This window comes from Callospermophilus lateralis, chromosome 5, assembly GCF_048772815.1.
Source record: "Callospermophilus lateralis isolate mCalLat2 chromosome 5, mCalLat2.hap1, whole genome shotgun sequence".
Taxonomy (NCBI): Eukaryota; Metazoa; Chordata; class Mammalia; order Rodentia; family Sciuridae; genus Callospermophilus; species Callospermophilus lateralis.
The window spans coordinates 15,092,299-15,105,460 of record NC_135309.1 but is presented as its reverse complement, the minus strand read 5'-3'; the positions used below and the strand labels follow the sequence as shown (position 1 = coordinate 15,105,460).

Below are 13,162 nucleotides of genomic sequence, written 5' to 3'. Positions count from 1 at the left end.
AGTTCATGGAATTCGCCTCACCCTGCCAGGCTGTCCTGATCGTCCCCACTTTGCAGGTGGGGACGCCCGGTGGGCGAGGAAACACCCCAGGGCACGCACCGTGGTTGCCAGTCCGCCGCGGGTTTCTCAGCGCAGTGCTGCCTCCTAGTGCGCAAACGCTGCGCCCTTGCAGCCGCAGTCACGTCCGGGAGGCCCGGTGGTTCTCCGATGGGTCCAGCTTCCCGGGGTTCCCCCCAACTCCCCGCGCCCCACAAACCTGCCAGGTTCGAGGACTGGGAGCTCCATTGGATTTATTATCTCATGTTTCATGATTTCCTGGTTTTTTTTGATAAATAAAAACTTTCTTACTTGTTTCCCAGTTTAAATAAAAGATGAGCGCATTGCAGATGAAACAAAGGACCTCTTAGACCACCGTCGTCCTTGATCCTGGCGGTTGGACTCCCCGCACCGCTGCGGCGGCTACCTGCTTGTGACCTATAGACGATCACCTAAAATCAAATGCTTTCACCTAAATCTACTAACTGGGTTCCCGGGGGCGCGGTTTATCATGACAACCCTCCCTCGTGAACAGGTCTGAGTCTGCGAATGTCACATCCAGCAGCCCCCCACCTCCGGGAAGCGTCCTCGTGGAAGTGGAAGTGCTTTCCCCCTTCTTGGTACTTGGAAAATATCCTTAGGCAACGTAGGAGCAGCAAATTTGGAACGTTCCCTTTGGAACGTCAACTAAAGACGCCGCGGTGCCACTAATGCTTATGCAAAGGGTGCCCTTGGTAAATGTTGCCAAGCAGTTCAAAATGTTCCCACCACCACGTCGTGCTCAGAACTTTCAAGAGTCTTATCACTAAAAGGAGGAAATGCCACCCAAGACTGTTTCCACTGAGTGGAACAGGAACCAGCCCAAAGGTCAACCTTGGGTTTCAGACCTATGACCAGCTGTAGTGCGGGTCAAGGGCCATTCCCCCACTGGGAGATGGGGTCTGGGGAGGCTGAGGCTCAGAGAGCTCCCATCAGCCCGATAGCTGGGGTGGGGGTGGGGGTGCCACCGGGATTCATCCAAAAATATGCTAGGTGAAGGAAGATACCCCAAAGACTGCATTCTGTGACTGCATTAATATGAAATGTGTAGAGAAGGCCAAGTTCAGACAGACAGGAGGCGGGTGGTTGCCAGGGACTGGGTATGAAACAGGAGTAACTTGTAAGTGGAGGAGAGGGATCTTGGGGTGATCAAATGTTCTTCTAAAACTGGATTGTGGTGACAATTTCTCAATTTGGTAAATCTGCCCCAATTAACTTCCATTTTTTTTTTTTTTTTTGCAAATGACTGGATTTTATGATATGCAAATTATACCTCAAAATTTAAGGGAAAAGAGGTTCAACAGAATCAGAACAACTGCTTTGAAACAATTAATAACTTCTGTTAAGTAACCTGGGTGCCTTTGCCTTGCTAATCTGTCTTTTGTTAGAGGACCTCGCCTTGAACCCAGGATGAGTGAAGGAGAGAGCTGGACATTGTGTGTGTGTATGTGTGTGTGTGTGTGTGTGTGTGTGTGTGTTCTTTTCCTCTGTTTTCTGCAACAACTGAAGCTAGGAATTATCTGTTTGATAAATATTGTTGTCATTTGCATATCTTTAATTACTAATGAGTGTCTTCATAGTGTTTTATTAGACTATTATAATTATATATAACATTTAGGTTCATTTTGGCAAAATTACACATGCTAGGAAAGGGTTTTTTTTTTTTTTTTTTTTTTTTTGTGGTGCTGGGGATTGAACCCAGGACCTTGTACATTTGAGGTAAGCACTCTACCAACTGAGCTATGTCCCCAGCCCAGGAATTTGATTTCAATCGCTATTTCTTCATAATTTTGTTAGATGTTTAAATTTCAGCTTGACTTGCTTGTTCAGAGCATATTAGATTTCCTGTCTTACTTTTTGATTGAAGGAATTGTTTTTAGATGCTCTTTTTGGGTTTAGACATTGCAAAGTCTTCTCCCAACCTCTCATCTATTACCTTTAGCCATAGTGTCTACTGGTGAACAAAGATAACCTATATTGATGTTATCCAATCTATTTTTCTCCCATATGTTTTTTCTGGAACTACATCCTAGCTTTAATTTAAAATGAAAATTTTTTTTTAATTTTTAAAAATCAACCTCACTGCAGCTTAATTTACGTTTAATAAAATGCACCTATTTAAAGCATAGTGTTCAGGCTGGGGCTATAGCTCAGTTGGTGGAGTACTTGCCCTGCATGAACAAGGCCCTGGGTTTAATCCCCAGCTCCACAAAATAAATAAATAAATAAAGCATAGTGTTCAGTGAGTTTTGACAAGTCTACAGGGACACTATGTATATGCTCTTTGGTGTCTAGCTTTTTTGTGTGTGGGTGCAATGCTAGGGATCAAAGCCAGGGCCTCCCACCTGCAGGGCAAGGCTCTATCACTGAACCACATCCCAGGCCTCAGCATAATGCTTTTGAGAGTCAGCATGGTGTTCAGTGTATAGGTGGTTCAGTCCTTTTCATTGCTAGGTAGTATTCCCTTTTGTGAATATACCATGATGTGAATCCACTCAGCTGTTGAGTTGTTTCATTCCTTGTTTATTTTGAATAAGTGGCTGTGAACATTTGCACGTGAGTCTGCATGGATATGTCAGGCTATAGGACACGCTGCTCTGAAATATGGCACGTTGGTGTTTGGAAAACAGCAGAGGCAGGAAGGTCACCCTCATCTGGCCCTTTCTCCCCAGAAGCAGGTCACAGAATCTTTGGGTGCCCTTTCCAGACCCAAAGGATAGGAGAGCTAAACACGCATGCGGCAGTAAGGATGGAAGAGACTTTCCTTGCTGAGCTGCCCCAGGCATGGCCTGGCCGTCACGCCCCTGTAGGCCTGCAGTCACGTATCTCTTTGGAGAGTGCTGTCCACTCTCCAAATCTAAGCCTAAAACCACACACGTTTACCTATTTCTTCCCGTGTTCGTTGGCTTAGGAAGACTCCCGTATCCTATGAAGTGTACACTAAGTAACCTTTTGTCGCAGGGTCTCACCATGAACCTAGCGATGGATATTTCCCTACAGGTGGGTATTTCCGTTTTCCATGGGTGTGCCTAGGAGTACAGTTGCCGGGTCCCATGTTAAGTGTATAGTTAATTTTGTAAGAAATTATCCAGCTAATTTGCAGAGTAGTGAACTCCTGCTCTGTCGGAATCGTGGTGTTTCCATCTCCAAAGGCAGGGGCTCCTGGGACTCGGACAGCACTAGTCCTTTTAATTTTGGCGATTCTAGTGAGCGTGCAGTTGCATGGGGAAACACTTGTTGTGGTTTAGGTATGATGTCCCCCAAAAGCTCAGGTGTGACATTGCAAGAAGGCTCGGAGGTGCCATGGTCAGATGGGGAGAGTGGATTAATCCCTGGTGGGGATCAGCCTCGTGGTGACCGTGTCAGGTGGGTGTGCCGCCTCTGAAACCCTGATCTCCAAATAAACTTTTCCTCTTCAAAATCGCTCTTGCCAGTTCTTTGGGTCGGGGAGAGGACAAATTGACACTCTCCGCCAGGACTCTCACTCACACTCTCCTGCTTCCCTCCCGGCCACCCTAGGGGAGGTGATTTCTCTCCAACACCAAACATTCTTGGTTCTCTGCAGACCCCAGCCAGGGGTCCCGCAACCCAGTTCAGTTCTGCCACCATCTGCCTGGAGCTGACCCCAGCCTAAGCCACACTTCCAGTGACTGCGGGGCGTGGAAACCCTAGGATCCTGGGCTGGGGCTGGGCTCAGAGGTGGAGCCTTGGCTGCTGTGCGCAAGGCCCTGGCTCCGTCCCCAGCACGAAATGAATAAATGGAGTGTTTTTTACTGTAGCAGAAACATAACTGTCCCGTGGCTGCGGTGGTGACCTCATCTCTGAAGGCTCTGCCATCTCTGGCTTCTGCCGCTTCTTGAGTGCTTGTTCCTTATGGGTTTAGTTTCCTTGAGAAATTATTTCTGGGGTCTCACTGGGCCCTTACAGAGAGGGCGTAGACCTACTGGGTGTGCTTCTGCACCACCGCTCTGGGAAACCGTGACCCACGGACTCCTTCAGTGCTGCCGTGATTTCATTCTTAGAGCCATCAGTTATTGGGGAGGGGGGAAGCTAGTCCCCACAGCCTGCTCCGCCGTTTTGATGACATCAGACCTGCTTTGAAACAGCTTAATTATTTGTTCTTTGATGGTTGGATAAAACCGTCTGAGCCAGGTCTTCGCTCAGCACCTCTTTGAGCCTATTCTTTTGGTACCTGGTTATCACTAGTGGTGGGTTAGGTTAAACTCCATCACGAGCCAGTCCTGGCAGAGTGACTCCTGTATCTCGCTCCTGCTGTCCAGTGCCGAAGCACCAGCCCTCTGTGGCCAGTGAGCACTTGGAGTGTAACTCATCTGCACTGAGAATTAAAGAAGTGCAAAACAGACACAGGATTTTAGTTTCTACAAAATATTGATTACCACTTGAAATATATTGAACACACTGGGTTAAATAAAATATTATTAAAAGTATTTTCACTTGTTTTAAATGTGGAAGGTAGGAGGGAAATTGTTTTTTCCCCCCTTTTTGCAGTATTGGCAATAGAACTCAGGCCCTTGCACAAGCTGGACAAGTGCTGGACCATACCACTGAGCTACCTCCATCCCTAGCCCTTGCTATTTTGTTTATTTATGTGCTGTCCTGGGGATTGAACCCAGGGCTTCGTGCATGCTAGGCAAGTGCTCTACAACTGAGCTACGTCTCCAGCCCCTTTTTATTTAATTTTGAAATAGAGTCTTGATAAATTGCCCAGGCTGGACTTGAACTTGCAATCCTCCTGCCTCAGCCTCCCAAGTAGCTGGGATTATAGGTGTACACCACCACACCTGCTAGAAAAAAATTTAATTACACATGACTCAAACTTGTGGCTTATATTATACATTTATTGGATGAAGTTTCATAGTAAAAAGTTGTGCATAATATTCTTATATGTATTTTAATACTTTATATCATTAGTTGTTTCTTTTCATTCTTAATTTTTAAAATCTTCTTTGCCCTTTCTTATCACACTTGTAAAAGTTTGTCTCCTTTTATTGGTCTTTTTCTGAAAGAGCTTTTATTCTAGATCTAACTACTAGTTTCATATAAAATACAGGACACAGAGGGATATGTTAATGCTCTGGGGATAAATCTGTAAAACCAGAATGTTCTCATCTACATGACAATCTGGACTCTTCAAGAAATAAACTGTAAGAGAAAGATGAAAGAGAAGAGAAGTAAAAAAAGAACAAGAAAAATGAGAACAGAAGGAACGTTGTAACCAATACATAGATCTGTTTAGGTTCTTGACTTAAATAATCACCTATTAAAACTTGGAATCAGCAATTAAGACCATTTGAATGTCCCCTGGATATCTGATGCCATTTAGGAATGATTCGTGTTCATTTTTAAAAAATAATATGTATTTTCTAGATGTTGATGGACCTTTATTTTATTCATTTATTTATATTTGGAGCTGAGAATCGAACCCAGTGCCTCACACAGGCCAGGCAAGGGCGCTACCGCTGAGCCCAGCCTGAGCCCCAGCCTGAGCCCTAGCCCGAGCCCTGCTTCTGTTCATTTTGCGTTCTGATAGTGGCCAGCAGTTATGTTAAAAGATGAAGAAGTCCCTCTTTTTCAAATACATATTCAGATATTTACAGATGAGCTCCTCTGTCTGGGTTTTGCTTCAAAATAGCCCATCGGTGGTGGCACAGCGAGACTGTCCTGGCTCTGATGGTCAGGTGGGCGCTGCCCACACCACTGGCTATGCCTGGTGTGTCCATTATAAAAAATGAAAGCTGGGGACAGGGATGGGGTGTGGGGGGAACAGAGGTGGCTCAGTGGCGGTGTGCGTGCTTAGCCCCCGTGAGGCCCTGCGTCCCTCGTCACCAGTGGAGAAACAGAAGGCCTGAGGCTGGCCGAGTGGCCTTCCTGGTCCCCTCTCTGTCAGGACCTCCTGCTGAAGCCCTGCCCGCCATCTCCCTTTTTCTGGTGGCTTCCTGCCTCACCTGCTCCTCTGACCTGCACTCTGGATACAAGTCCTTCCCTGGGCCTTATGTGGCTGACGGTGTCCTGGGTCCCTCTGGTACTTGGTGTGGTTTTCCATGCCACCCGGGCAGCAGGGCCAGCGCAGTGGCACAGCACACCTTTCCGAGGTGGCACATCTGCTGTGTGCTGCTAAGCAGCCCGATTTCCTCTCGGGAGGTTGTTTTAGTGACAGGTCATCGTGGTAACAAGAGAGTGGGGACAATGATACCCAGAGCAGAGCCAGAGGTGGAAGGAGGCAGTTTATCCTCCTCGTCCTCGGGCGTGTCCCCTGCTGTGGCCAGGCCCGCTCAGAGGCCCTGCCCAGCGTTCCAGTTCCGAGGCGGAACCCTCCATTCTGTTTCAGGCCGCCAGAGCCGCTGGCAGCAAGGGGCCGAGATGAAACTGAAACAAGGGTCCTTCCTGTGGTACCTCTACCTGGACAAGATATACTGCCTGCTGTCCCTGCGGAACGTGAAGGCGCTGGTGGAGTACTTCTACCTGCTGGACGTGCACCGCAGAAACACCTTGAACGGTCAGTGCCGCCCACAGGCTCCCGCCGTGGCTGGTGGCTGATGCCCAGGCAAACTCAGAGCCAGGAACTGCTGAGCGAGCACTTGTCTTCTTCCAGAGGACGCACAGACAGGAATGGCCAACCGAGAGCTGAGACGGGTGGCTGTTTGTGGGGACCGGGAGAGCAGGCTGGGGGCAAGTCCACCCACTACTAACGGGTGGTCCACCCAACACGCCGTGGTAGTTGGAAGCATCCGCTTCAAGGCTGCTACCTAGGGGACCCCAGGGCAGGGCACAGTGACTCAGTGGCAGGGCACAGGAGTCCTGGGTTGGGTCCCCAGCGTGTACGCACTCACCAAGGAGTCCACCTCAGAGGGAACCATGCTTAGCACAGTACCTGGCACAGCTGGTGACTTCAGGAAGGGTGGTAGTTATTGTGAGTATTATTGGAGGCCGAGGCCCCTGTCAGCAAGACTCTCCTTCTAGCCTGTCCAGTGGGAGCTGGTGTCAGATAGTCGGGTGACCCTTCTGGTGCTGCTTGTGAGTGACCAGAGAACATTGACGGTCCCAGTCCTGCCATCGAGCCCACGAACTAAGAGAGACCAATTAAAACACCTCAGGGTCTTTTTAGCATTGAGTAAAAAATCAGTTATCCCATCCTCGAGTGCACCCCAAACTCAAGAGACTGACATCATTCGTAAGAAGGGTGTCTCCCAGTTGAGATTTCCAAGAATTCATTTAATTTTAAAAAGCAAATGATAAAGGGGCTTGGGACTCGATGGAGAAGCAGGTGAGTAAGCAAGCCCAAGGCCACAGGCCCCAGGTTGAATACAGCATGGCAGAAATAACAAAATCAAGAGAGAACAGCTTCTCCTCACAGCTTAGCGCCCAGCTCTGCCACTCAGCTGCCACCAGTCATCCTCGGGTTCCCCCTGACATAGCCGTTGAGGTTCATATGTTGCCAAGTCTGCAGAGAAGGCAGCTGTGGGCTCCTTGGCTGTGCATGAGGCCTGAGGCGGAGACCCAGGGCTTTCTGACTCCACAGCCCACCTGGGTCTCTGGACCCTTTGCTGGGTGGTCTGGTCTCCATAGTAACCAATCATGCCTGGAAGATACACACCTGAGGTCAAGCCACGAATACTTTGGCTTGAAAGGCTGAAGTCATGGCCTTAAAGCTCACCTGGGGTGCCAGGGTTGACCTGAGTCCTCGGAGCCCAGTGGCCAGAGTCAGCTGGTTTCAAAACTGCATTTATTAAGTAGCTATTAGGTCCTGCGGGAAACCTTTCCCAGGGAGCAAGCACCCAACATCACCTTGGGCGGCTCCCTGCTGTTCAGACCTAGTGGGGCACGGAAAGAAGACCAGGAGGCCATAGAGACCCCCAGATCCTGACGTTGTACAGTGGGTTCTCTGTGCTCTTAGCTTCAGTGGGACTCTAGATGACAAGGAAGGGCTCACATACTCATGGAATCAGGAGGTGGTTTCTTTTTTTTGGGGGGGGGGTGCTACTGGGGATTGAATTCAGGGCACTTGGCCACTGAGCCACGTCCCCAGCCCTATTTTGTATTTATTTAGAGATGGGGGCTCACTGGGTTGCTGAGCATCTCGGTTTTTTCTGAGGCTGGCTTTCAACTTGTGATCCTCCTGTCTCAGCCTCCCGAGACACTGGGATCACAGGTGTGTGTCACCGCACCTGGCTCAGGATGTGGTTTCTGTAACCAACAGGCAAGGGGGGATTACATGTTGACAGGTTCACGTGAAAATTCCTCATGGTGACTGTGGACAGCCACATACACTGAATGGCCCACTGTAAACCCATCCTGTGCTCACCAGGACCTGGGGCCCAGGGGCGACACGGCATGTGGGGCCTCCTCTTGTGTCTACCCCACAGTGATTTATCCTGACTTTCTGACTGAATGTGCTTTAATTAATGCACAGAAGATCCGGCTCCACTGTGAAGGGGCAAGGCTCTAGAGTCTCATCCACCCCATGGGAAGCCCAGCTCTGCCACTCAGCTGCCACCAGTCACATCCCCTGGGAGTGCAGAAATGTGGACCCAATCTTGCCCGTGTTTCCTGAGTCAGAATCTGTAATGATAAGCCCCCAAGTGGCTAGATCGCCCGTTGAGGGGGTGGTGCCTGCTTCCCTGTAAGGCTGCAGGAGGTCACCGAGGTGTGGTGTTTTAAATGCCCTGCATGTGGGCTAGGGATTTGGCTCAAGCGGTAGCGCGCTCGCCTGGCATGCGTGCAGCCCGGGTTTGATCCTCAGCACCACATACAAACAAAGATGTTGTGTCCACCAAGAACTAAAAAATAAATAAATAAATAAGTAAATAAACCTCTCTCTCTCTAAAAAAAAAAATAAATAAAATAAATAAATAAATAAATAAATAAATGCCCTGCATGTCAGATGGCCACAAGGTCTGCTCCCTTCTCGTCCCAGCCAAACACGTCTGCTTATGTATCCTTGAGGGTCATTGATACTTTTCTAGAAGAGGAATTTTTTAAGTTTCTCTGATTTTAATTATCTCAAAATAAAGGCCCTGGTAAAATGTTAGCATCTCCCAGAGAGAATTAAACTGTCCTTCCCAGGTAGGAGCACACTGTGCTTGTGTGTGTATGTGACCCTGCCTCCGTGCCAGGGACAGGGACTTCTGCGGCTCGGAGCACGTGGCTGGGGTCAGCCCTGACCATAGCCTCCTTCGCCACGCCTCCGGGCCCAATGCTTGTCCACACAGCTCAAGAGAGTGTGGGCCCGAGGGGCTGTGGGAGGAACTGGGGAAGCCAGAACCAACATCCCATCATTTTCCTGCCCATGCAACGGGCACCAGGCATCCCTGCCATCCAGGAGGCTCCCAGCTGCTGGTGTTTGCAGCTGCTCTGAACCGACCCTCTCTTGACCGCCCTTCACAGATGTGCTCTTCTTCCACTTCCTCTGCCACATCACCAACTTGAAATCGAGACAGATCAAGATGGTGTTCGACATGCTGGATTGGAATGCCATGGGCGAGATTGGCTTCGAGCAGTTCTACATGTTGGTTTGCATTCTGCTGTCACACCAGGCAAGTAGTGAGCGAGGCCGGCCCGAAGAGGCTAAGCTGGCCGCTGCCTCCACCTGGCCACTGCCTGCCCCTGGCCACAGGTAGCGCTTTATAGTTTTCCCTCCTTTCACTACAAACTAGAGGAAGGAAAAAGGAGGGGGTGTGACTTTAGTTCCTGGATGATCTGTCCCGAACCTGCAGGTTTGTACCATGCCCCAGGCGGCCCTGTCCACCTGCAGCCCTCCCACAACCCACCTCCTCTCACCTTGGCCCCACCCGCCTGCTGTCCTTGAGGGCTCTCCACCAATGACCTCCAGGGCCCTGACAGCCTTCTGCCCAGAGTTTTCTGCAGGACCAATGAAGCGAGGGGCTTCCTGGGAGGTCCATCTGCTCCCCGTCCAGTTCTGTGGACTTGTACCTTTCCACTCCTTGAAAGGGACCTTGTGTGGTCAGCCCCACCCCAGTGCCACCATGTTCCCTGCGGTCTCCTGGGTGAGGCAGTGGGCTGCTGTAGCTGCAGGATGGCCAGCTGATGTCCCCTGCGGGGCGCAGCCCCTCGTGTGCAGCCCTCCAGGGAGGGTGCCGACTGAACAAGCCCGGGGCTGCCGGTTTGTGGAAGGCAGGCCAATCCGTTCCCGTCTTGCATATTTCTCTCAAAACAGAACCATCTGGAAGAACAGTTCATGTACCGCCATTCACGGCCTGTGTTCGACCTGCTAGATCTGGACGGGGACCTGAAGATCGGCCCCGACAACTTCTGCATGTACAGATTCCTCTTCAACATCGAAAAACAGGAGCTCAAAGAACTCTTCCACGACTTCGACATCACGGGCGACCATGTGAGTGCAGCGCCCTGTGCTGGGCAGGGCAGGGGAGACTGCAGCCCAAGGCCTGGGCCAGGATCCGAAAATGGGGGGTAGGGGCACAGCTCCTGGAGGGCAGGGATGGGCTTGTGCCACGTGGTGGACCTGGAAGTCCCCCTGCAAGGTGAGAGTACGTGTGTCACAGGGTGGCACTGGCTGGGGAAGGCTTACAGATCTGAACTAGCAGAAAGGGGAAATTCTAGGATGGGGTCCAAAGAGCGAAGTCCTAAGCAGGTCATGGTGGAGACGATGAGGTTGAGGGGGTCCCTGCTGGGCACACAGGGAAGCTGAGGTGGAAAAGGCTGGATCATGCTAGGAAGAGCCCTGGGGGCTGCCCAAGCATCTGCCCTTGACCCTTGTCCCTTGTCCCCCTAAGAGTCCACAGAGGCGCTCTTTCTGGGCACTAACTATAATCACACTACAACAATGTCCTAATCACTGCGCCCGAGTTTCCAAATTTCTAAATACGATAACAAGCCTATTGTTATGCTAGAAAGTAGCCAACCTTCCTGAAATAATTTCTTTTTTTTCTCCCAACTGAAGCGTCTTAATTACAAGGAATTTAAGCTGTATACAATCTTCTCCACGGACAAATCCCAGAATAAAGGGAAGGAGAAAAAGAACTTGAAATTGAAATCCACGCTAATGAAGAAAGTGTTCCAACAAGTTGGCATGAGCCATAAGAGTCTCTTGGAAAAAATGAGATCCAGAAGTAGAGAATATCATTAAAATGACAGTTGTCACATGTCTAAGAATAAATATGAGCATTCACGCAAGCCTCGCTGTCCACTTCCATACACGGAGGGTCCAGATGAACTCTGCTCAGTTGGCGGGATTGGTAGTTCTGGGGTGCCAGGACAGAGCCCGGGGCTGTGCACCCCAACTAGTAGCAGATTGTACAGATTCCTCTTCAACATCGAGAAACAGGAGCTCAAAGAACTCTTCCACGACTTCGACAGCCCAACCTCAAGTTACTGTCCTTCTGCTGACAGGGCTGCTCTTGAGATCAGCTCTGCTCACTAGGGCCCCGTGTATGTGTCCAGGGTGACCAACACTTCCTGGAGCCAGGTGCTGCAGGGCGAAGCTCCCCTGATCTCTGCTGCCAGGTCCAACTCTCACACCTCTACTCTCTCCTTCCTTAGGCCTAGACCCCCGGATGCCAGGCTGCACACTGGCCAGGGGTGACGTGCCTCCATGTCAAGAGTTGGCTCTAAGGACATGGAGGCTGTCTTGTTCTTTTCTTTCTTTCTGAGACAGGGTCTCAGTATGTTATGCAGGCTAGTCTCCAACTCCTGGACTCCAGGGATCCTCTGGCCCCAGCCTCCCTGGTGCTGGACTGTGGATGAGTGCCGCTGCCTGGCTCAGCTGTGTTCTCAGAACCTGAACTACCCTCTGATGAGTTAGGTGTTGACTAGAGTAATCATGGCGTGCCCTGTATACTTTTAATTCTTGTGTAATTAATGCTTTGAATAATTTGAAAGTATTTTTGGCATTAGCCTCGTGACACCTCCCTGGCTGACTGGATCATGACTTTAGTAATGGCAGCTGTCTATAATATGCTTGCTATGGGGTGAGCAGTGACTTACATGACCTATGTATTTTTTTTCCGGTACTGGGGATTTAACCCCCTAGGGTGCTCTATCACCGAGCTACATCCCCAGCACTTTTAAGATTCTGAGACAGGGGCTTGCTAAATTGCCCACACTGCCCTTGAACTTGGGATCCTCTTGCCTCATCCTTCCAGATAGCTGGGATTACAGGCCAGGCCACCATGCTGGCTTTGTTTAGCCTTTAAACCCTGTCAATCAGGTGTCATTACCATCAATTTATAGATGAGGAAATTGAGGCCTAGAGATTAAGAACCTTACCCAAGAACACATGGCTCATGCTGGCTGAGCCAGGGCTCAAATTCAAGGTCAACTAAGCCAGCCTGACTTACCAGCAGGGATCTCAGTAACTCACTTCCTTTTAGCAGATTCTGCTTAAGTTTAAAGCTAGCAACTCATTGGGTCAGAAATCTCACCTGCTTAATGTTAATTACAACTCTTACCACAAATCTCTGAGGAACAAGTTTTGGGAGTGAAAAAATATAGGTCGTTTACTATAAACCAAGGATTTCTTATGGACACATTAAGTAATGCTGACCTGAAGGCCAGTTCAAGCAGTTCCATCTGGAAGGTCAAATTGGATCACAAGGCGTCAGGAGCAACTGGCAAGAACACTGCCTGCTGGAGACTGTCATCATTCCTCCATCAAACTGGTACTAGGAACTGTTAATTTCTGTGAATCCTCTCCATATTTCCTCTATTAGACATGGTTTTCTTATTACATTTTTTTTTTTTTTTTAGTTCTAAATGGTATCTAGTTCATGATACCTTTATTTATTTTATGTGGTGCTGAGGATCGAACCCCGTGCTTCACACATGCGAGGCACCAATGAGCCCCAGCCCTAGAAAGGGGATTTTGATAACATACCTGTGACCACGCTCAATGTCATTGTCAGAAAAAAGATCTTCTCTCTTTCTCGCAATGGTACCATAAAAACTGGATGGAACTAGCATAAAAAAACCTACCAGCTGTAGTCACATCTGAATTTCCCACATAGGGACAACAGCATCTCTCTCCTGGAGTTGTTAACACCCAAAAGATGCACCGCCTCACAGCAGCGCCTTCCTTCCTCTGACCCGAGGT

At 49.5% G+C, this 13,162-nt stretch overlaps 1 protein-coding gene across 1 annotated transcript; it reads left to right on the top strand.

The window, feature by feature from the left end:
- Positions 1-898: 898 nt before the first annotated feature.
- Positions 899-11,619, top strand: Efcab9 (EF-hand calcium binding domain 9). Its single transcript, XM_076857599.1, has 6 exons — positions 899-944; positions 6,425-6,592; positions 9,481-9,629; positions 10,271-10,447; positions 11,015-11,137; positions 11,614-11,619. Exons 1-6 carry the CDS (start codon positions 926-928, stop codon positions 11,617-11,619), a joined length of 642 nt encoding a protein of 213 aa, XP_076713714.1. The 5' UTR covers positions 899-925.
- Positions 11,620-13,162: the final 1,543 nt, after the last annotated feature.

What these genes read in the sequence shown, in the direction of transcription:
- Efcab9 (XM_076857599.1), top strand. An exon ending in CCGCAGAAACACCTTGAACG is followed by an intron (nt 6,593 to 9,480) that starts GTCAGTGCCGCC and finishes CGCCCTTCACAG; the next exon opens with ATGTGCTCTTCTTCCACTTC. An exon ending in TCGACATCACGGGCGACCAT is followed by an intron (nt 10,448 to 11,014) that starts GTGAGTGCAGCG and finishes TCCCAACTGAAG; the next exon opens with CGTCTTAATTACAAGGAATT.